A 20,384-nucleotide genomic window follows, 5' to 3' on the forward strand; every position below is an offset into this window, starting at 1 on the left:
TGCATGTGTGAAGAAAACAGTCATTCTTATAGGTGTGATGCAAACCCTAACCCCCAGGGATGGCAGAACTAATCGGCAAATGAGAACCTTCTCTTCTACTCCCCACTCCTTTCCGTTTCCCTGTTAAAAGCATTTGTCTAGATATTAACTGGAGACAGGTCAAATTCTCTCCCTTTCCTGTTTTTCCTAAATGACCATGTCCATTAATTAAATTTTGTTCTGCTAGGAATTATTTCTTTTTCTGCTGTCCCTTATGTCCACATAAATGCAAGAATAAATGTTGTGCCCTAAAAAAAGCTGTGAAGTGAAATACCCCAAATCTGAACTTACACTACGTACGGTCTCAAAGCATTTTGTCAGTGTACACTCATCATCCAGCCTAGGAGGAATTCCCCAGACTTGTGTATCTCCCAGACCTGCAGTGGACTGGACCCAGCACCTCCAAACTCCCACTGCTAATGTGGGTGGGATCCTGCTCAGTAAGAAGTCTCCATGGAATAAGCATTGCTGTACTGAAACTTTAATCTTGGGCAGATGACACATCCTAGAAAATGTTCTCTCTTGCTAGAAATCTGCCTTTAAATGTCTGTTAAATAGTGGAAGTTTTTCAGGCTTTTACATACATTCTGGCAGAAGTCCCAGAGATTTCTTCAGAGCTTGTGTACAATCACCACTGATGATTTAGCTATGACCAGTGAAGCAGAGAAACACCATTCAGCAATGTGGGAAACACACTTGTTGCTCTTCAAATCTTACTAAATGTGCCTGTGTTGTCATATAAAATACTTCACTATAGCTTGTTCCCTCCACTGTGCAAGTTCTGTATCAGAAAATAAATGTGGAAGAAAAATACTTGAAAACATATTAAAATGAAAAAAACAGCAGACTTAAAAAGTACTTCCTTCTAATGTGCACTGTGAAGACTTTGAAATTACCAACTCAATCATCAAATCAGAGCCACACACTTTAATCTGAGCCATCCAGTCCCATTTGCACGACACAGGCTCATCCCTTCCCTTGGTTTCAGAACGTAAATGAATCTTATCCTGGAAAATCCTAGTGGTACCAAGAAGCACAGACAGGCAAGGAGATGCATCTGCAGACCAAGGAGCACTACAATGGATACTACTACAGCCCTTAACAAAAAAAAAAAAACCCTCTGTCCTGTGTTTCACTGTAGCAGCATCCACATTAACCTTGCAGCCCAAAGGTATATTAAGCTGTCAGGATCATTCCAGGTTCCTTGGCTGATCCTCACAGAGCTGTTTTGCTGTAGGATGCATCTGACAGCTGAGGGTGGTGAAGCAGAGTCAGACAGTGCTGAGGCAGCAGGCAGTATGGTAAAATGCTTTAAGCTGTGCAGCAATGGAGCTACAAAATGGTGATACTTAGGAGCAAATGTATATCCCTGTTTGGCCCAGCAGCTCCCCAGGAAAAGAGAGGAAAAGCCATGTGGTGACTGCAGCATCTGGCAGTCACAGTCTAACCCTCTGAAAACTCTTCCCTCTCTTGGAGCTGATGTGCCTTCTCTCAGGCTTTACCACCAAGATACCTGGATGCTGCCACATAGCTTTCCACATAGCAAGTCCTTATATGCATTTATCTGACAATACTAACCCAGAAAAGAAGGACAGAGAGCCCCTTATGGGTTAACTTGCAAGAAGCAGGCTAAGAAGGTTATCTTATCCCCTTCTCTGCTCTCTGCAGCAGAGAGAACATGGCTTTATGGGACTCCATCTGTACATCTGACATCCTTCTCCTCCCTGCCTTAGTGCAGCAAGGACCAGAAGAGGCCTCATGGCTCCCCTCTGCCTTTGAGGTAGAATCTCCAGCTGCAAGGAGCTCTCAGGAGAATTGTACCCTATAGCCAGGTCTACCATGTGGCAGACTAGCTAGGTTTCAGTGTTTATCTCTGCAGAATTAAGCACCTCCAACACAACATGTGAAGTGTATTTGTGCAGTACTTAAAAAATTATAATGGAAGCACTAAAGGTTATTTATCATAGATGTTTCAGAAATTTACATATAAAATATAACTGTTGCCATCCTGTACTGGTAAGTACAGAAACAGCATTACAAATTGATTACAGTATTCCAGACAGACCTGCTGACAGACTGAATTACAAAGCTGTGTTCTTTTTAGCCTGACACAGGAAGATCATGGGGCACTCCCCATCAGTGCTTTAGACCAGACCCACAAGTAGAGCTTACATGTTTCTTCACAAATACTCCAGTCCTCAAAACCACAGAGGTTAACCAGCCAGCAGGGACCAGGAAACCAGGGAGACATTGGCACTGCTCAGACTTCTGATGAAGGTGTCTATTGATGGGAATTTTCTGATTTCTTCTCTAGAATGGGTTAAATACTATCCTAGAAAGACTCCCAAGGAAATATTCCTAAGATCCAGGGTTTTGCCTCATAAACGGAATTGTCATGGGGACAGCTGGTGAACCATTCATTTCATGGTAGTAATACTGGAAGCAAGAAGAAATGTTTGTCATGGCTTTAATGGAACCAATGCCCATGTATTTAAGTTGCAAGTCAAGCCTTGCTGAATTAATAGCACCATGGGAGAAAGGTACAATCTGAAAATAACACAGCCCTGTCATTAAGCAACTGCAGAAACTTAAGAAATTCTTTTCTTGCTTTTAAAAGCATTTGCCAGTAAAAAAACCTCCAAACCTAGTGATTTTGATGTCCTAATGACTTACTGTATAGTTCCCAGAATGACAGGTGAATTTCAAAGACATTTTTCGGTCAAGACACATCTTCCACACTATTAATAAATCCTTTCTGTACATTCTACAGCATCAGGCACACAATACAGCACGTGAGGCAGTATTTTAAGCTCATCTGCTGTAGGTCCCTTCAAAGACAATTTCTCCACTAACAAGTGCTGGAAATTGCATAAACATCTTGCAGCTTTTAAAAAACTTGTTTAAAAAGCAAAAATGCTCCCCAAAACTTGAATTATTTAACTTGGATAAAGGATCTTGCAGTCTTCTCATAGCTGTTGCTGACATTTATGCACACATGCATCACTTCCAGTGCCATGATGCTGGTATTTTGGCAGTCTCTGTGCTCCCCTCTTTGTGTGCTTGTTTCAACGTGCTTCAAGCTGTCAGGTTTTTTTAGTGCAAGCAGAGCTGAGCCCTGCATATTTCATACATTGACAAGTTCAGGGGAAAAAACAGTTCCCAGGGAGACTGAGCACTGCAAAGAAGATTGCGTTTGCTGTTCATCCTACAGGTCACACAAGTATGGCTGGGCAAACAGTATCTCTGGGCCTTTGCTCCAGCTCCTTATGCTGCCTTCAGCCAGTTTTACAGGAGAGTTAAGTCAGTAATTTCAGGTAATTTTGCCTTGCTTCTCACTGGTATAAAGCAAGAGATGCAGGTCGATGGTGTGCATGTGGAATATATCTTCAGGATCTAATCTGGTCACACACCCACACCAAATTGGTAAATCTGTTTGCACACCTCACTACAAGCTATTGAAGCAGATGCATGATCCTTGGAGAGGTCAGACAGGTTGATCTCCATGCAGGAAGAAAAAACTGAATTGCTCTTGATTTCCTTCAGTTTCTTTTGAATTGTGAGCAGCTCTGTCACATTGCAGATACTCTGCTCCAAAATCCCCATGGTAAAGGCCGCACTACAAGACTGCACCCAGAGAGAGGAATCCTGTAGTGCTGGTGATGGATTGGGCACTCTGGTAATTTACAGGCAAGTAATGGATGGTTTTCAGGGCATATTCTATGTTTAAAGGCAGCATATGAACAAGACTTTCCAAGCCAACATATTTTCATAATTTCCAAACCTAACTGATTAACAGATAGAATCTGGTTACAGAAGCCCTTCGCATGAGCACATGCCAGATTAACCGATGAAACAGCTTAATCTTTTCCTGTGCCCAGCATCCTTGGCGAGACATGTTCAATTGGTACCCTTGGTCGTCTCCTTGTGCAATCACATTCCTCCTTAAGTGTCTGTCCTGAAGCCCTTGAAGTCACCTTGAGCTCCTTCTCTTGACAAACAGGACAGCAAGCTGTAAGACCTTTGTTGGAACAACTTGGACATGTCAGGACAAGCTGCCGGCAGTGCTGACTGGAACAAAGTTTGTATTGGTCCCACAGCACCCCACAGTATCTGCATGCTGGAGGGAGGAGGAGAAGAAAAAGTTAACACCCATACTGCTCTTGCTGTTCCCTTGCAGAGGGCTTGCCAAGGCACCAGGGGGCTGCCAGCTCTCATTTAAGTGGCTATTGTCTTGCAGGTTTTTAATTCCTGTTTAGCTTGATCTTCTAGAATCTAGTTCATTTTAAAACATCTTTTTTGACATACTTAAGACAGTTTTCCCTCTGGAAAAGAGGAGAGTGCTCACTGGTGGTTTCTCTAGCTCTGAATAGACAGATTTAGAGATTCTTACTGCCAAGAGAAGAAGAAAGACATGCAGGTGCCAACTAAGCCAGTATGCAGGGATGTCACCTGCTGGGGAAGGGGATGCCATGGAACTTCCTTCCATCTACAAACAATGGCTTGTATAGTCCTTCCAGAACATCACAGGTTTTAACTATTTAACTGAAAGCTACAGCCCAGTTTTAGCTGTACCAAGAAGGTGCATACCACAGCACGTCCCCTCGAAACTTCTGTAGGGGTAGCTGTGATGTAACCAGAATGAGTTCTGTTTCCACACCAAGTCACGCCCCTTTAAGATGTATAGAGTCATTGCAGAGGAGGAATGGGAGGTTATGCTTGAAAGGTTACCACCTCAGAGAAAAAACAGCACTGCTCCCTTAAAAGAAGGGCTAGAGCCAAATTCTAGATACTTGTATCTGGCAACTGACAGCACAGTCAGGTATTACTTAATTTGCAGTAATTGAAGAGCAATCCCAGCCAGAAGATCAGGCAATGTTCTTAACAACTTCTGCTAGAGGCCACTGAAATGCCATTGGATATAGAATTTCTTAAGCATTAAAGTAACAAAGTGCTGTAGAGCATTGCGCCACTACTCTCCCAATACCTGGAAGTCTTTGTTGATATTCTGTGAGACTGCTGGAGCAGAGGACTGCTGGCAGCAGGAGAAATATTTAAGACTTCGGTCACTTGGTCCACCAGAGTCTGAACAGCACTGTGGGCAACAAGCAGGTAATGACAGCTGTAGTGCTGGACCTAAGTCTCCATAGGTGCAGATGGCTCATAACAGAGCTGTTCTGCAGGGGCTACTTCATTCTAGTGGTCCAGTTTTACTGAATTCTTGTTAGTGACCCCCTTTCCTCTCATTTCTGTTTTACATGTTAAAGCCACAGTGTTGATAGTCATCACGAGAAGTGACAGCACTATGAGATCAAACCAAGCATGAGGAAGAACTACACAGGCCAGTTTGGCTGTCCCTATCCTGTACACCTCTGGAAATGACTGCAATAGCTTCCCAGCCTTCTGCACTTACATTATCTAGTCCTACCTGAGATGATATCTTCATTGGAACAAATGGCGTAACGATCATCAAATACAAACAGCTTCCCCCTGTAGAATCCATCTGGAAACTCTTCTAGGTACTTGTGAATTCCACCTTTTAGCTGGTAAACCTCTCTGCACACTGCCTGTTTAAAGCATATTAGCAGAAAAGCTGAAGGAGACCACAGCAGTGGTGGTGTGCCAGAGTTCCCAAAGCAAATGCTGTAAGTGCCATGGGTCAGTGAAAAGCAGCAGCCTCTCAGTGACCATCAGATGGCACCATGTGCAGCCACAGCTCTAGACAGTGCCACCAGAGAGTACTGTGCAGCTCCACAATGCTGGATTGTTGGCACAAACCCAACACTCAGAAGAAAGTGGTAACCTCCTTACCTGAGGAAGGTTTGCTGCATCACAGATCAACTGCTTTTGAACCTCCATGAACTTGGTATTCAGTTTTTATCTAGTTAACAGTTAGTAGAAGCAGAATTTTGCAGGGTTTACATTGATGCAGCAGAAAAAAGAACCCCAAGGCTTAAATCTTTGGAGAACCTTTGTGTTCTGCTCCCTTGATCCTTGAGAGAAGGATCCAGGAGAAGAGCGGGATGAAAATTTTAGAACACAATTAGAACAATGCACTGTGCTGGATTTAGTTCTGCAACACTAGCAAAAGCACTGACTGACTAATTTTCACCACTTTGAGATGCTCAAGCTGTGCAGTAATGACCACAGAGCATAACCTGGACAGTCTGTGGAAACATTGCAGAGTATTTTCAAGCCCTCCTAAAACAGTCCTACAAATGCCTCTTCTCAGGAAATGGGTTATGTAATTATTTTCACTGCTGTAACACTAGTCCATGCAGGTCATACTGAGCCACACTGAACTATCCAGGTCCTTGACAGACAGCATGAGACAAGCACATGTCAGAGGCACTTGTCTCCACACCTGTGCATTCTGCAGTTTGTGCAGTTAGAATTCAGCAGCAAGACAAAAGACAGGTGCCCTTAAAGTAGCCGCAACTCCCCGACACTTGTGCCCTCAGAATGACACCTTACCTTGCTCCTGAGGTAAGCAGAGCCTCTTTCACAACGAATCCCTCCTGTGCAGTACATCAGTACACGCTTATCTTTAAAAAGCTCCAGGTTTTCATCTACATAGCTTGGAAAATAGCTGAACTTCCTGATATCTGGAGCCAGACAGCCCTGGAAATGTCCCTGCAATTAGATGGCCATGCAATTGTTTACAAGCACTGTTACTGGTAAGATTTGTGCCTCAAACTAGAGGAAGTAACAAACCTTTGGGCTGGAATATTCAGCTCTCTGCAGCTGTTTTAGGCAGCTCCTCAGCTGCATTTATGCATCAAAATGTATGTTAAAATCTGTAGGAGGGTTCTGGATACAGCAAGTCTCCTCATTGAAACAAAGAAGAGAGAGCTAAGCAGAGCTGTCAGAGAGAGGACAAACCACAACAGTGCATGAGGGGTGGTGGTTGTGACAGTCGATTGCCCCTTTCGTTCTGACAGATGGGACAAGACAAAAAGTGTTGAAAAACATCCCTACAAATCACACTACTTCAAACATTCATGCTCTTGTTGTATGGACCACTTCTTTCTTCCTGCCCCATGCTGTGTAAGCACTTGGCCAGCAGGCTCCATCCTGAGTTGCTGGGCAGATCCTCTACTGCTTGTGTCTAATACTCATTACTAAACTGCACTTTGCAAACGTTACAGCCAATCTGGAGAATGTAATTTCTTCTAACAATCGTAAATACTTCATCCCAGCACCTGTAAAGAAAGGCAAGCAGCACTTACTATTTTACTTTCATAGAAGTTCCTACAGTCCAGCAAGATGGTATCACTTTCTCCTTGAGTGGCCTGAGACAAATACTGTTCTACTTCTCTATGAAATTCCTGAGGGGATAAATGGATTCCTTTAACAAAACAAAACAAAACAAAAAAAAAAAAAAAAAAAAAAAAAAAAAAAAAAAAAAAAAGAGGGAGGGGGAAGAGAAGTGAGAAGCAGAACTATGAAACAATGTCATATATGAGATCACTGATTCAGATTCTCCTCCTCAAACCTCCAAACAAAACTTTTCTGTGTCTGAAAACAGACTTTTCATCCCAACTCAATCAGCTAAGTTTATCCATGTTTGGCTTCCTACTGGCAAATGAAAGAAAACAACACTCTTCCACACAAAGGAAGAGGCAGCAGACAGGTACTTATCTCTGTAATCTTTTCTTGCATCCCTCTGGCTATTCTTAGAGCTATAGAAGAGGGAGTGACATGTTCCACTTCTCTTTGCTCATCTGCCATTACATTTGGAGGTACAGAAACAAAATTTTTTAAATTAAGCTCTTCTTGATTACAATGAAAATTTCTATAAACATGTACTACTTTCAGTACAACTCAATTTACATAAATTTTGTCAACTTCAAGGGCTTAGGACTCTTAATCTAATTAAAAACTAAAAAGCTCCACCAGCAAAATGCTTTACCTTTTTAAAAAACATCCTTATAAACAACCTGCCAGAGTAACAGGAACCATCTCTGTAAAATGCTGCAAAATAGCAGGAAAAAGATAAAAAAAGGAAATAGCCAAACGTGCATCCACAAACTACCAAAAAATAGGTACAAAAAATAATCATCTTCCAAATCCACGAAAAGATGCTGCAGAAGTTTGGCACCAACAAAACCTCTTGGTGGGAAAAAAGCCCAAAGCTGTTCTGTTAATTGCTATTTGCTGTGCTTACAGCTTACCACCTATGTAAACATCCTTACAGAAAATCCGCAGCCAGGAACACCTTATCAGGCGTAATCCACACTAAGCAGCTACACTTAGCACAAAACAAATGCAGTCAGATGGAGCTCATTCAGAACTTGGATCTGCTTAGTGCAAAAGGCAGGAGCATGGCTGTTGGCTCCAAAATGAGTGAAGTCAAGTCAGCAGTCCCTGCCCCAGAACAAAGTAACTGCTTTGTGTCATCTCAACTCTCCCACAAAACCTATAGTTAATGCTGAAGTTTTCTGAGGCTAGCCAAGATCTGGGCCAGCAAATCCTTGGCACCAGTAGCATTTGACTACCAGTGAGATATCAATTTCTGTATCTACTTCTCCTGTGTTCTGGCCATTATGCAAAGGGAAGTATTTTTGATGAAGGTATTTTACTCTTCACTCACCTCTCACTTGGATGAGAGGCTTTATTTTTCATTACATAAACTTACCAGTTTCCTTATAAGACACTATCTTTGGATCAATGCCCATAGGTACAATTTCTTTGAATACTCCAACTCGAAGGTCTGGGAAACAGTGAGCTCCTCCTGCACTGCTCTAGGAAATCAAACACAAGAACAATTCACCAAAATTTGCTTGGTGTCAAAATTAAAATTACCCACTCGCTTGAATTCTACAGTTCATTAGAATATGAAAATATCTTTGTGGCTGAGGGAAAGAAATGTCTTTCCTGCTGAAATCCACACTCTAAATCCTGAAGTTTGGGCAGCAGATCCATAACACAACATGGAAGACAGATGTCTTAGGCCCAATGACAACTCTGCAGGTGAGACAGCATTTGGTTGGAGGTGCAGGGATGTCAGAAACATGTTACTACCACTTATCTCAAGAAAAAGCATTCTGACCCTGACTATTTACTAATATTAAACAATATAAATAATATTAAATAACATCCTCCAGTAATGGATCATGTTGCCACATCCAGGCCCTGTAGTTCTCGTCATCCCTCTGGCACCGGACACAAGCATAACTGTGCCTTCAATCATGATGTGTGTGATGGGAACTGCAGTGTCCATGCGTGTGAAGGAGATGTAGGGGAGGTTAGCCAGGCATAAGATTTGTTAACAGTGAAGGCTGGCACCTTTCCTTAACACCAAACTCAAGTATGGGATTTCCCCTTCAGAAGTCCTGGTAAGCCCTTTGGTGGTAGGCACCTCCACTGCAGGCTACAGGCAGTGAGAATTTCTGCAGGGCTGAGCCTCAAACATGGCTTAGGCACCATCAAGTATATAAATGCACAAAGAGAAGTGCAGTGCTGTGCAGCACTGTTCCAACTATTATGGAAATCAGTCTGCAGGAACTGTAGTGGCCACTGGGTATATCCAAAGCCCCAAGCATGGTTCTCACTCCCCTAGCCCATGTCTTCATGGCACAGCAACCTGAAAGCCTCACTTACGTGGGTATAGAACATTTAGGAGGAGGTGAGACATCAAACACTATAGTCCACTAATGCACGAACACTGATGCGCAGAGAGATCATGCAAGGTTGAAGGTTTTGTCAAGGTCAGGGTAAAATTCCATCCCTGTTCTGTTTTTGCATCTACATATGACTCTAACACAACTCCTCTTGAAATTCAGCCAAGCATAACAGACACTTATAAAGCTAAGACTGAATCATCACTGCAGCTCAGCATGGAATTTGAGTTTCGCGAGTTTCACCAACTCCTTTGATCTAGCTGCTTATGAAAAAATAATAGCACTCCCTGCAAATAAAACTGTGTGGAGAAGAGCTGCTGCTTAAGCAGCAGCTTTCCTGCCTTGCAGAGAAACCAGAACCTACAGTGGTTGGCAGCCAAAGCCTACCAGAATTCCATAAAACGCACCAACCAGTGCTGCCCTCACCACGTGAGGACAGCAATCATTACGTATGCTCCAGCTAGGCACCAAGTCAAGCAGGAAGAAACCTCTCAACAGTCCCTGTGTGCTTTCTCTAGAAAATACCCAATCCATGGAACTGACAGTGCACCTATATGGACACCAAAGCTTGCATACACCTCAACCAATAGTACTGCTTCTAGTCAAGGATCTCAAATCAGGGTGAAGAGGACCAACTGCAAACACTTTGCTGGGCTAAGTGTATGTTGTGATGCCTGCTCAGTCTGGAGTAAATGCTTGCAGCAGAATGCTGGAGCTTAAGCACACTCCCTCACTCACCTGTCCTAGGGGGCTCTGCAGCTGCACCCATAGCTGCCAAAGCCTGTAACAGCTGCTATCACTGCCCATGGAAACTCCTAATTCTGGTAAAAACCAGCAAAGATTTTTGGTAGGGTTAAGATCCACCAACTTAGGTAAATGGTGGGGGAGAGGAACTGCTACAGCAGTCAAGAAGGAAAGAACTTACTTCTTGAAAACTGAATTACCCCCATTAATGATATCTATGTAAAAATTATTTTTTCATACCTTGAAATCCTCTTGACACAAAATATTTTTGAACAGCGGCTGGGAAAGCATAACTGTAATGTAGAGACTGGTAGCTACTTTGCTTCCACCAACTGTCCCATTAATCCCTTCTGAAGCAACTCGTACCTAGAAGGCAAGAGGAGAATCTGGGGCTGAGCCTTAATTACAGCAACACAAAGATTACAGTATAATCAGCAAAATATGACTGGGTGACAAAGGGCAGGCACAGGAGTATGTTCAGAAAAGAGAATACTGAATAAGGAAGGAGAATATTGTTAGACTGAAGTTGAACATAAAAACAATAAACAGAAATAAAAACCCTCAACAATCTAGCAATCACTTCTGAGCCATTTTAAAAGAATCACATCAGGACAACCAGAAGAGTCCATTCAATAAACAGAGAAATACTGTATAAACAGCAAAATTGCTGTCTGCAAATCCTGCAGTCAGCATCAGAATTCCCACTGGAAGTTGCTTCAGAAAGAACAATAGGCTTGTGCCCCATGACTCACACAGCTAAAAAAGAAAATGTGAATATGCATAACATTGTATCTAATATTAAATTTTAGGATGAGTCATTTTATCTCCAGCACTGACAAATGAACAAAAGCTCTGAAGTGGGGGTGGGGGAAAGGGGGAAAGATTGAATGTAAGAAGCAAGGAAAAAACCAACTGATTGGGAAAGGTAAATGCTGGAGATGAGACCAAAAAAAAAGGAAAAAAACTCCAACAAAACACCAACTACCAGGCAAGACAGCTGAGCAGAAAAATAAATTAAACCATGAGAACATTTCACCCCTGCACTTGTGCTGATGTACCACTGGCAGAGAGCAAGAAGCTACTTAGGAAGACAAGTCACAGAGAAAAGGAGCCTCCTGCTCCACATTTCCCCCTCCTTCTCCTGAAAGACAGCCTAGGAACATCAGCTTTGTGTGGCTAAAATTCACCTTCTCTCACAGCCTCAAGAGGACAGCTACACAAGCAACTCACGTCCTTGGTCTAGCCTGCCAGGAATGAAGAGAACAGACTGTGCAGGAATGAGAACTGCTACAACATGGTGTGGTCTAAAATGTTCTTGCCTAATTCCCGACAGTATGGTTTTCAGCTTGGTGCAGCCACTCTGACTGGGAGCCCACTGTGCACTGAGGAGGGAGGATACAGGTGACCAGTGAGGGGAGCAGACCCAGACCCATGCTATCTCTCCAGCTTGGCCCTTGGGCTGCCTCGTGCTGCACGTGCCCTTTAGCCACAGGATACACCCAGCCTGCTAATGCTGAGACACCTGCATGCAGCTCCCTGCTGACACCAGTGATTAAGCCACTTTCATCTCCTTGCATTTATCTAAAAGCACATCTTGAATTTCTCATGTGAATATCCTTTCTGATTGACAGCAGGAGTTATAAAAAGACTCATTTTCCTGTTTCCATGTGTAACAGTGATGGAAATGGAGTAACCTTTCCAAGGACAGGGTCTGCACAGTGTGGTCTGTGAGGTTCACTCAATGCCACACAACCCAGGGCTCCCTGCACCAAAAGGTATATAACATTATCTGTATTTTTTTTTTTTTCTGATACCTCTTGAACAGGATTCTAAAAAAATAACTTCCAAGTCTGAGTGCCTCTCTTAATGGGATCATAATAAACTAGCATTTCCTGGTGCAAAACACACCTAGTTCTCCACATAGCCCACCAGGCATGCACTGAATAAAAGTATGGGGCTTCTTCCTTAAGAATAGAACCACTGCTTCAAACCTTACCTTGCCAGTGAGATGTAGATGCTGACACAAAGCCTTTTGCCAAGCACAGAGTTTCTCTGGATCCCTCACCTCACAGTAACAGTAATAGAGGAGTACTTCTCCCACCTGGCTGCCCACAACATGGAAAAGGTAAGCAAATAGAAAAAGAATGTTAAGAAATAACAAAATTATATTATTAGCAGTACCCATTCAAAAAGCAGACAGTTTTCCTCTGGCAGATGTGTAGATAAAAAAAACCACTCAAACAAACTTTGGAGGGATTAGCACTGCTGGGTTTGACTTATTTCAAACAGAAGGAATGTTAGCTAAAAAAAGCTCCCACTCAGGACTGGTTACAAAATGAACTCCTCTGTACTCTCGCTGCCAGAGGCCTACCATATGCTCTCCTCAAACACAGAACACAAGAATTGCTGACTTTTGTGCACACAAGCATGCCATTAAATGCTCACTTTGCCAAAATGGCACTTAAAAACTGGAGCATTTGAGCTATCTAAATTTAAAAAGCCAAAATGTTTTGTGAGATTGCGTGTTCCCACATTCTGTGTGGCACAAGCCACACAATGTCATAGTCAGAAACATTTTTGTGAACCTTCTTCGTAACTATATGAGTCCTTCAGGAACCTGAACGAGCAGCAGAAAGTAACCTGTGCAGAGCATGTCCTGCTGTTCTGCTCTTTTCTGTTGTGATCCTTTCTTACAGATCCAAGCTATCAAGCAACACCCATATGGGCCCGCTTTAATGGCGCAGGATGATAGAGCTCGGATAGTTCAATCCATTAAAAACTGCACTGGATCTAACTCTTTACATAAAGGATATCCAAAGAATCCGAAGATCTAGAGGAATATTGGGGAAGACTCTTCCTGCACCTCACACGAGTCGCTTGGCTGAATCTCATAGGAAGTACTACTGCTAGACGATCACGTCAAGTCGACCCCACTCCTGGGCCTTCAGAGCGGCGAGGAGCTCCCTTACCTTGTCAGATCGTCGTGGCTGACGTGGCTTGTGTCGGGGAGCGCCCAGGAGATCTCCGGGTTGCTGCAGGAGTGCCCGCTCGGCCGGGCCGCGCTGTCGGCCGGGGCCGGGCCGCCCGCGGGGCAGCCTGCGGCCTCCGCCGGCCTGGCACCGAGCCCGGCCTGCCGCCCCACGTCCCCGGAGTGGTGCAGAGCCACGTGCCTGTGGATGCCGGGCAGCTCCTCGAACGCCTGCCGGCAGCACCGCCACCGCACGCCCTCTCCGCCGCCGGGACACCGTGACGCGGCCGGCACCTCCTTGCCTTTGACGAACAGGGAAAAGGCCTGGAACGCACCGCAAGCGTCCGCGTTACCGAGGTTACCGCGCTGCCCGGCCCAGGCCCCGGCGCGGTCCCGCGCCCGGCCCCGACCCACCTTCCTGCGGGCGGCCGCGCGCTGCTTCCTGCCCGCCGCGGCCCCCTCGGCGCTGCCCCGCGGCGAGCCCGGCCCGGGCGGCGCCGCCTCGCCCGGCACCATCTCCGCCTCTCCGCCGGGAAGCGCCCGCTCGCCGCCCCCTCCCCCCCGCCGCCCCCTCCTCCCTGCCCCGGAAGTGCTCGGGCTCCGCAGGGAAGCGGGCGGGAGGCGCCGTGCCCGCCCCGGAAACAGTGCGGCGGCGGGCGGGGAAGCAGCGCGGTTGTTCGGCCCGCGCGAGGTGTCTCGGCCCGGCGCTCCCCGGAGGTCCACAGCGCTCCTCACCGCTCCTCCCGGCTGCTCCTCCTCGCCGCTCCTCCCTGCCGCTCCCCGTCATGTCGCGGCGGCGGCACAGCGATGACAGCGATGGTGAGCCCCGCGTCCCCCCCGGAGGTGGCCCGGCAGGGAGGGCGGGTTGGGCGGGAGGGATGGAGGAGCGGCAGGGCTTCTGCGGCGTCGGTAACGCTGTGCTCGGTGTGTTGTCGGAGCAGGGCAGCCCCACAAGAGGCGGAGGACGTCCGAGCCATCGGAGATCGAGGAGAGGCTGGAGTCGCTCATCTGCAGGGTGGGAGAGAAGGTAGGCGGCCCGGCGGCTCGGGAGAGTTAAAGCCTTGTTTTCCTCCGCCCTCTCCCCTTCCCGTGCGTGGTGCGGGGGCGCCTCGTCTGTAGTAGCCACCCTCAAAGAAAATACTTATTTTATGAAATGAATGGAAAGTTGCCGGTTTTTTCCTAAGCCACGTGCTGTGGCAGGCAAGTGCTTAAATCGTAGCGCGGTGGTTCCCAGGCAGCGATAAACGGCCGGAGAATTGTTACCATTGTATCTAAAGAGGGTGTTGCTGGTTCCAGGCTGCGAAGGATGTGAAAAAATTAACTGGTCTGCCTGCGGCACGAGTTTCGAGTCCCGACAATGGGGCTGATGGAGGAGGGGGTGGCAGAACAAAAGATGACGATGCTTTGAAAAACAAGGTGTTTTGCTTCGTGCTGTGTTGTTAATCAATGCTCGGCCGCGCTGCCGGGATGCTCCTGAGGTGGTGTCACATCTTGCATCCCTGGGGAGCGCTGAGGTTCCTAGCGGGGAGCTGGGCGGTCGAGTGCAGCTTTTCTGAGGAGTAGCTGCTCCACTAAGGCAAGCGAGAGCAGATGTTCCCTGCTGAGGGAACCGGAATTGTTGCCCTGAAAAATGAGGGGACGTGAAAGGATGCTCTTGTCCAGCTCCATTGTCTTATATGTGGGAGTCGGACTAGTTCATTTTGCCTGGTTGATGATGAAACCTTTATTTTTTTAATTTTCATTTTAGAGTAATTCATCTTTGGAGAGCAACTTGGAGGGCCTAGCTGGTGTTTTAGAAGCTGATCTTCCAAATTACAAAAGCAAGATACTGAGAATACTCTGTACTGTGTACGTATTGAGGAGGTTTGGGAATGTTGTATGTGCTTTCTTTGTGCATAAGTTCGGTGTTTAAAGGCCATGAATGCCTTTAGTTCCTGATTGCTGTCATAGCATAGAGTTTGTCTTACTACAAACGGAAGAAGTAGAGGAGTAAGCTCATTACATACTGGATGTCATTCCAGGAAAATACCTCTTTACATTGCTTTGACTTGAAATGTGTATAAAGGCTCAAAGCAGGTAGAAGAAAGGTCAGAAGTGGTATGCAGTAGCTGTGGGAGCACAGCAATGCTGGGCAAAATCCTGTTTCCCTATGAAATGCTTAGGACCATCGAAGTTACCAGCTGCTAACAGCTACCTGTGTTATCTGTGATGTTTTCTCACTGCCTACTCTTCCCTGGCAGTGATATGCTCATGTCTTTGTAAGCTAGAGGAGAGGAACTGGGAACGTGAGGAGCAGAGACCAGGCTGATTGGTGGCTGCCAGCTCTCCTTTCTCTCTCTCTCCAAGTGTGGAGCAGAGGTGCCATGTCAAGGTCACTGAGAGGTGTTGAGGGAGGGATTGTGCAGGGTCTGTTGCAGGAGGTAAGACAAATACAGAGGAAAGGTGTGGTGCAGTATTTTTACTAAAAGTTAAGTAGTGTGCTTCCTTCCCCCATAGCAGAAATACACTCCTGAAAGTACATACAAAAATGGTAGAGGAAAATTAATTTTTTACAGTATGACCTGGCCTTCCTTGTGCTGTGTAATAATGTTACTCTTAAATTGTGAACTTAAAAAAACTTCTTGTATCCTTGCAATAAATTTTGTCAGTTATATTGTCTGTCCAATCTTCTGGTATACACAGCAATTAGATATAAATGAAAAGTCAAAATTATAGGTGTACTGGAAAATGGTAACTGGTCTGTGGTTGAAACAAAAAAATATTACCTGTAGGTATTGACTGTGGGATAAAACTGTAAGATCACGTTTTCTCATTTCCTCATGAGGCAAGTTTAGCTTACAACAAGCAGATTCTAAGATGCTGTGCAGTCACCAGTTGGCACATGATGAATAAACAGCTAACACGGTATTTCTTTTCTGTGTCAGCGCACGTCTGCTACCAGAAAAGCTTACTGTTTACACGACATTGGTGGGGCTACTGAATGCCAGGAACTACAATTTTGGCGGGGAATTTGTAGAAGCCATGATTCGTCAGCTCAAGGAATGTTTGAAAGTCAACATGTATAATGAAGCTGTGCATTTAGTAAGTGGAGTTTTGTTTCTCTATTAATTTCACATCCAAGAGGAAATATCTGATGTGACTTATGTGAGAAGTGTTTTCTTCTTCAGGGATGGGGAGTCATGTTACATTTGCAAAATTTGCTTCCGACTGTATCTTTTTCACAGTGAAAAATTAAATTTGCATCAAACAGAGATGCTTCTCGCTGCTTGTTCTTCAGTCAAATGTAAAAGATAAAAAAAAGCCAAAGTGCTTTCCTTGTATTCAGAGGTACATGATGATCTTGTGGCTATTGTGGAAAAAAAATTGAAAAGGAGATGAACACTGTAGTTCTTAAAAGCTGTTTTAATGGCTATTTTCATTCTTCTGATGAGGGGTGAAGATCAAGCAGTCAGTTTGAAGTGCTGCCGGTCTTTGAAACCATTTGTTCCATTCTTGCTGCTTCTAGGTTTTGTCTGCTGAAAGGTATTAGAACTTCAGCAGTGTCTGATTTAGAAGCCCTCTGCCAAGTTCCCCACCTTCTTCTGAAACCCACTGGTGAAAATTAAGATTCTAGTCAAGACTGATGCTCAGTCGACTGTAGGACGCTTTTGCTAATAAGATCTAATTGCTAGGATTTCTGTTATTTTAGTAATCTGATACTGTAGAGAATAGATACAACCGTTTTCTTCTGTATTATTAGTTTGTGTGTTTCCCATCATTCCTTAATTAGGAATATTATCCTTAGGATGTTATTGCAGTGGGAAGGATTAAGGGCATTGTAACAAACAGTGTATTAGGCAGCATGTTTGATGCTTGTTGTTGAAGGCAAGTGTGTACAGTGGGCAGTGTTTCAGCCTTTGTGGTACTGAATGAGTATTATACTTTTGTTGGTGGTTTGTTTTAACCATTTCAGTTTATTTGTTCTTGTGCAGTCAGTTTGAAAAGTATTAATAGAGAACATTTTTTTCCTCTTCTTTAGGTACGTTTTCTGTCCGATCTCGTGAATTGTCATGTAATAGCTGCACCATCAATGGTAGCTATGTTTGAGAACTTTGTGAGTGTGACACAGGAGGAGGACGTACCCCAAGTAAGCAAAAGATCTGTAGGCTCCCTGGGCCTGTTTCAGCTTGTCTGTACCATTTGTTCTGTCCTTATGCTCAGAACAGGGAGTTTTAGGGAGAGCAGCCCAAATAAGCAGTTGCCTAAGCATTAGTGTGAGGAGCCTGTGGCAGTTGGGAAATTATGTATGTAGTAATACTTTTACAGTGAAGTGGCTGAATTGAATTTATTTTACCTTACTCTGGCAACTGCAGAGTGCCTAGCCTTTCTGCTATACTGACAATATCCAGGAGAACTTTGAAAGTGTTGCCATTTATCCCATTTTTTAAGTCTGCTTAACAGAGTTCAAGTGAAAAATTACACTTTTCTCATGCCTTCCCTATCCAGCCTGCTACTGCTGGTTATTACATTCCCCCAAAACAACTTGCTGATGTTTTAAATTAAAATATGTGTATGTACAAAATCTGCTGGAGCTTACTTGTGTACTCAGGTTTTGGTATATTGCCTTCCTGTAGGTGCGATGTGACTGGTATATGTTTGCATTTCTGTCATCTTTGCCTTGGGTTGGAAAGGAGTTATACGAGAAAAAGGATGCTGAAATGGATCGTCTCTTGTCTCAGACAGAAAGTTATCTAAAGTAAGTTGTAACTGGTTAGAAACACTCTCTTTAGTATCTATTTTAGTGTGAAGAAGTAGTGTTGATTATTGCTCACTTTAAAGCTTTAGGTATGAACCATTTTGTGGGGGGGAGCAAAGCTCTAAAAATGCAGTAGGTGGAGAGATTTTTGAGTTTGGAAAGTTGTATGGTCTTGCCTAGTTCTGGGCTATGTTTAAGGTATTGCTCTGCTCATGCTGCAGCAGCTGGAGTTGTAAGTGCGCTGTTAACGTGATAGATTGTTGCATTAGTGCAGTGCAATGTCACTGCTTTCTGTCTAGGTGTGCTTCAAGTTAATGTTGTCAAGAAATTATAATAGAGATATTTTAAGTAATCACAAACCTGGTTTTTATCTACTGTAGACATCATCAGCTGAAGAGAATGAATAGTCGTACACTCACAACAAAAACAAAACTGCTGCCCTAAATTAGTCTATTAAAGGTCAGGTTTTCTCTCCTATTTAAACAGACGCCGCCAGAAGATTCATGTGCCAATGCTGCAAGTGTGGACTGCTGACAAGCCACATCCACAAGAAGAGGTGATTGGGCTTTACACTGCATTCCTTCAGAAAGTTGGGGAAAATAGTTTTTTAATAAGGTGTTCTTTCATCATGAAATTAGAAGGCATCTCTTAGAGTGTGAATGCTTTGATTTGTCTGCCGTTTGCCACTGATTTCAACAAGTTCTGTGTGGCAAATTCTTTTCCAAATATTGGGCTGAAATAAGAGGTTGAGTTGAGTAAGTAGCTTAGGGTGGGATTTGCCTTTTTGAATATTCTTGAGGTTTTCTCTTTCCCCTGACTTTCAGGACAAATTTTGGAAAGTGGGATCTAAGTTAATTTTCTGGGATATTTTGCGACTTGGTCCTTTTAGATTGTATCCGCTGTTCTAATTAAGTCAAAATCTTAAAAATTATCTTGTTAAACATGGTTTGGAGGGATGGCCTTTTTGATTATGATCAGTTTGTCTGCATGAGCTTTTTGTCTGTCCAGTATCTAAACTTTGTTATTTAGTTCAGTAGAGAAGAGATTAGCTGACTGTGTTTGATACCTACAGTACTTGCAGACGTGACTGTTCATGTCAGGTGAAAGTTGTTACTGGTTTTGTTCATATTTTGTAGTGTCATAATTTTAGTAAATGCAAAGCCCTTAGTGTAAAAACGTTTCTTGCAAACGTTATCACTCCAAACTTGCATTCTTTAAGGCCACAGGCCTCCAGACTTCTTGGAATAATTAAACAAAGCAAGACTATTGCCAGTGGCACAGGTGTCAGTGCCATCTCTGTGAGCATGCTGGGATATTGTGACTCTTTTTAATAGCACCAAAGAGTAGTGGCTATTCACTGCTGTAGTTTCACTGGGGCTCCAGAGGTGCCTGTCAGTGTTTAAAAAATTGCCAGAACTTAAATTTAACTGACACAAAACTGTATAGACTAAGGAATAGTTCTAGCATTTAGAGTGATTTAATTATTTGTTGGTTTACTGAATCAGCAGTTTAAGAAACTGGTTGTTTGGGTTTTTTTTGAATGTAGTATGGAATGTATTTCAGATAGTTCAGGAAACTGCCCTTTTGGTTCAGAGATTCAGCAGATCTAATGTTTCTCACCTTTTCCTTCAGTATTTAGACTGCCTTTGGTCTCAGATTCAGAAATTGAAAAAAGACCGTTGGCAAGAGCGGCACATCCTGAGGCCCTACTTGGCTTTTGACAGCGTTCTCTGTGAGGCACTGCAACACAATCTGCCTCCCTTCACACCCCCACCTCACACTGAGGATTCTGTATACCCGATGCCAAGGGTTATTTTTAGGATGTTTGACTACACAGATGATCCTGAGGTACGTGATTGCTCTTGGGAATGGTAAGTTGATTTCACAGTCCTGGGGCAGTACTAGGTAAAATGTGATGTTCTCTCTCCCAGAATGGTAAATGGTTGGAAGGCCAGCAGCAGGTTTTTTTTGGCATTTCTGCAGAAATGGACTAAGTGACCAAGTTACGGTAAAAAGCAAATTTGAGAGGAGCAGAATTTAGCAAGTCAAATTCTGTGATGCTGTCATTCAGAGGACGGTGTTGACTGAATTTTCTAATAATTCTAGTAAAACTTCAGAGAGTTAGACTTTGCTTCCAAAAAGTTGGTGGCTCAAGTCTTTTTCTAGACTAGGTATTTGCTGCAGTGTTTATCATCTGTTAAAATTTGTTGGTGCATATTGTGGAATAGGAATGCAGGAAAATGATACATACTTCTTTCCCCAAATGCTTTTATACTTC

General features: G+C 44.0%; 2 protein-coding genes across 2 annotated transcripts in view; one reads left to right on the forward strand and one right to left on the reverse strand.

Moving 5' to 3' along the window:
* Positions 1-26: 26 nt before the first annotated feature.
* TSTD2 (thiosulfate sulfurtransferase like domain containing 2) lies at positions 27-13,887 on the reverse strand. Its single transcript, XM_015653458.3, has 9 exons — positions 13,786-13,887; positions 13,373-13,695; positions 12,400-12,508; positions 10,644-10,769; positions 8,675-8,780; positions 7,266-7,384; positions 6,511-6,669; positions 5,465-5,603; positions 27-4,156 (listed from the first exon to the last, which is right to left on the reverse strand). The coding sequence occupies exons 1-9, from the start codon at positions 13,885-13,887 to the stop codon at positions 3,897-3,899; spliced, it is 1,443 nt and encodes a 480-aa protein (XP_015508944.1). The 3' UTR covers positions 27-3,896.
* A 122-nt stretch (positions 13,888-14,009) lies between these two features.
* Positions 14,010-20,384, forward strand: part of NCBP1 (nuclear cap binding protein subunit 1) — a 29,842-nt gene continuing 23,467 nt past the window's right edge. The window contains exons 1-8 of the mRNA XM_015615205.3: positions 14,010-14,190; positions 14,313-14,398; positions 15,119-15,219; positions 16,296-16,452; positions 17,390-17,497; positions 17,985-18,106; positions 18,593-18,662; positions 19,739-19,954. Coding sequence (XP_015470691.1) covers positions 14,157-14,190; positions 14,313-14,398; positions 15,119-15,219; positions 16,296-16,452; positions 17,390-17,497; positions 17,985-18,106; positions 18,593-18,662; positions 19,739-19,954 — 894 coding nt within the window. The 5' untranslated portion in view covers positions 14,010-14,156. The remainder of the gene's footprint in view (positions 14,191-14,312; positions 14,399-15,118; positions 15,220-16,295; positions 16,453-17,389; positions 17,498-17,984; positions 18,107-18,592; positions 18,663-19,738; positions 19,955-20,384) is intronic.

This window comes from Parus major, chromosome Z (assembly GCF_001522545.3).
Source record: "Parus major isolate Abel chromosome Z, Parus_major1.1, whole genome shotgun sequence".
NCBI classification, from domain to species: Eukaryota; Metazoa; Chordata; class Aves; order Passeriformes; family Paridae; genus Parus; species Parus major.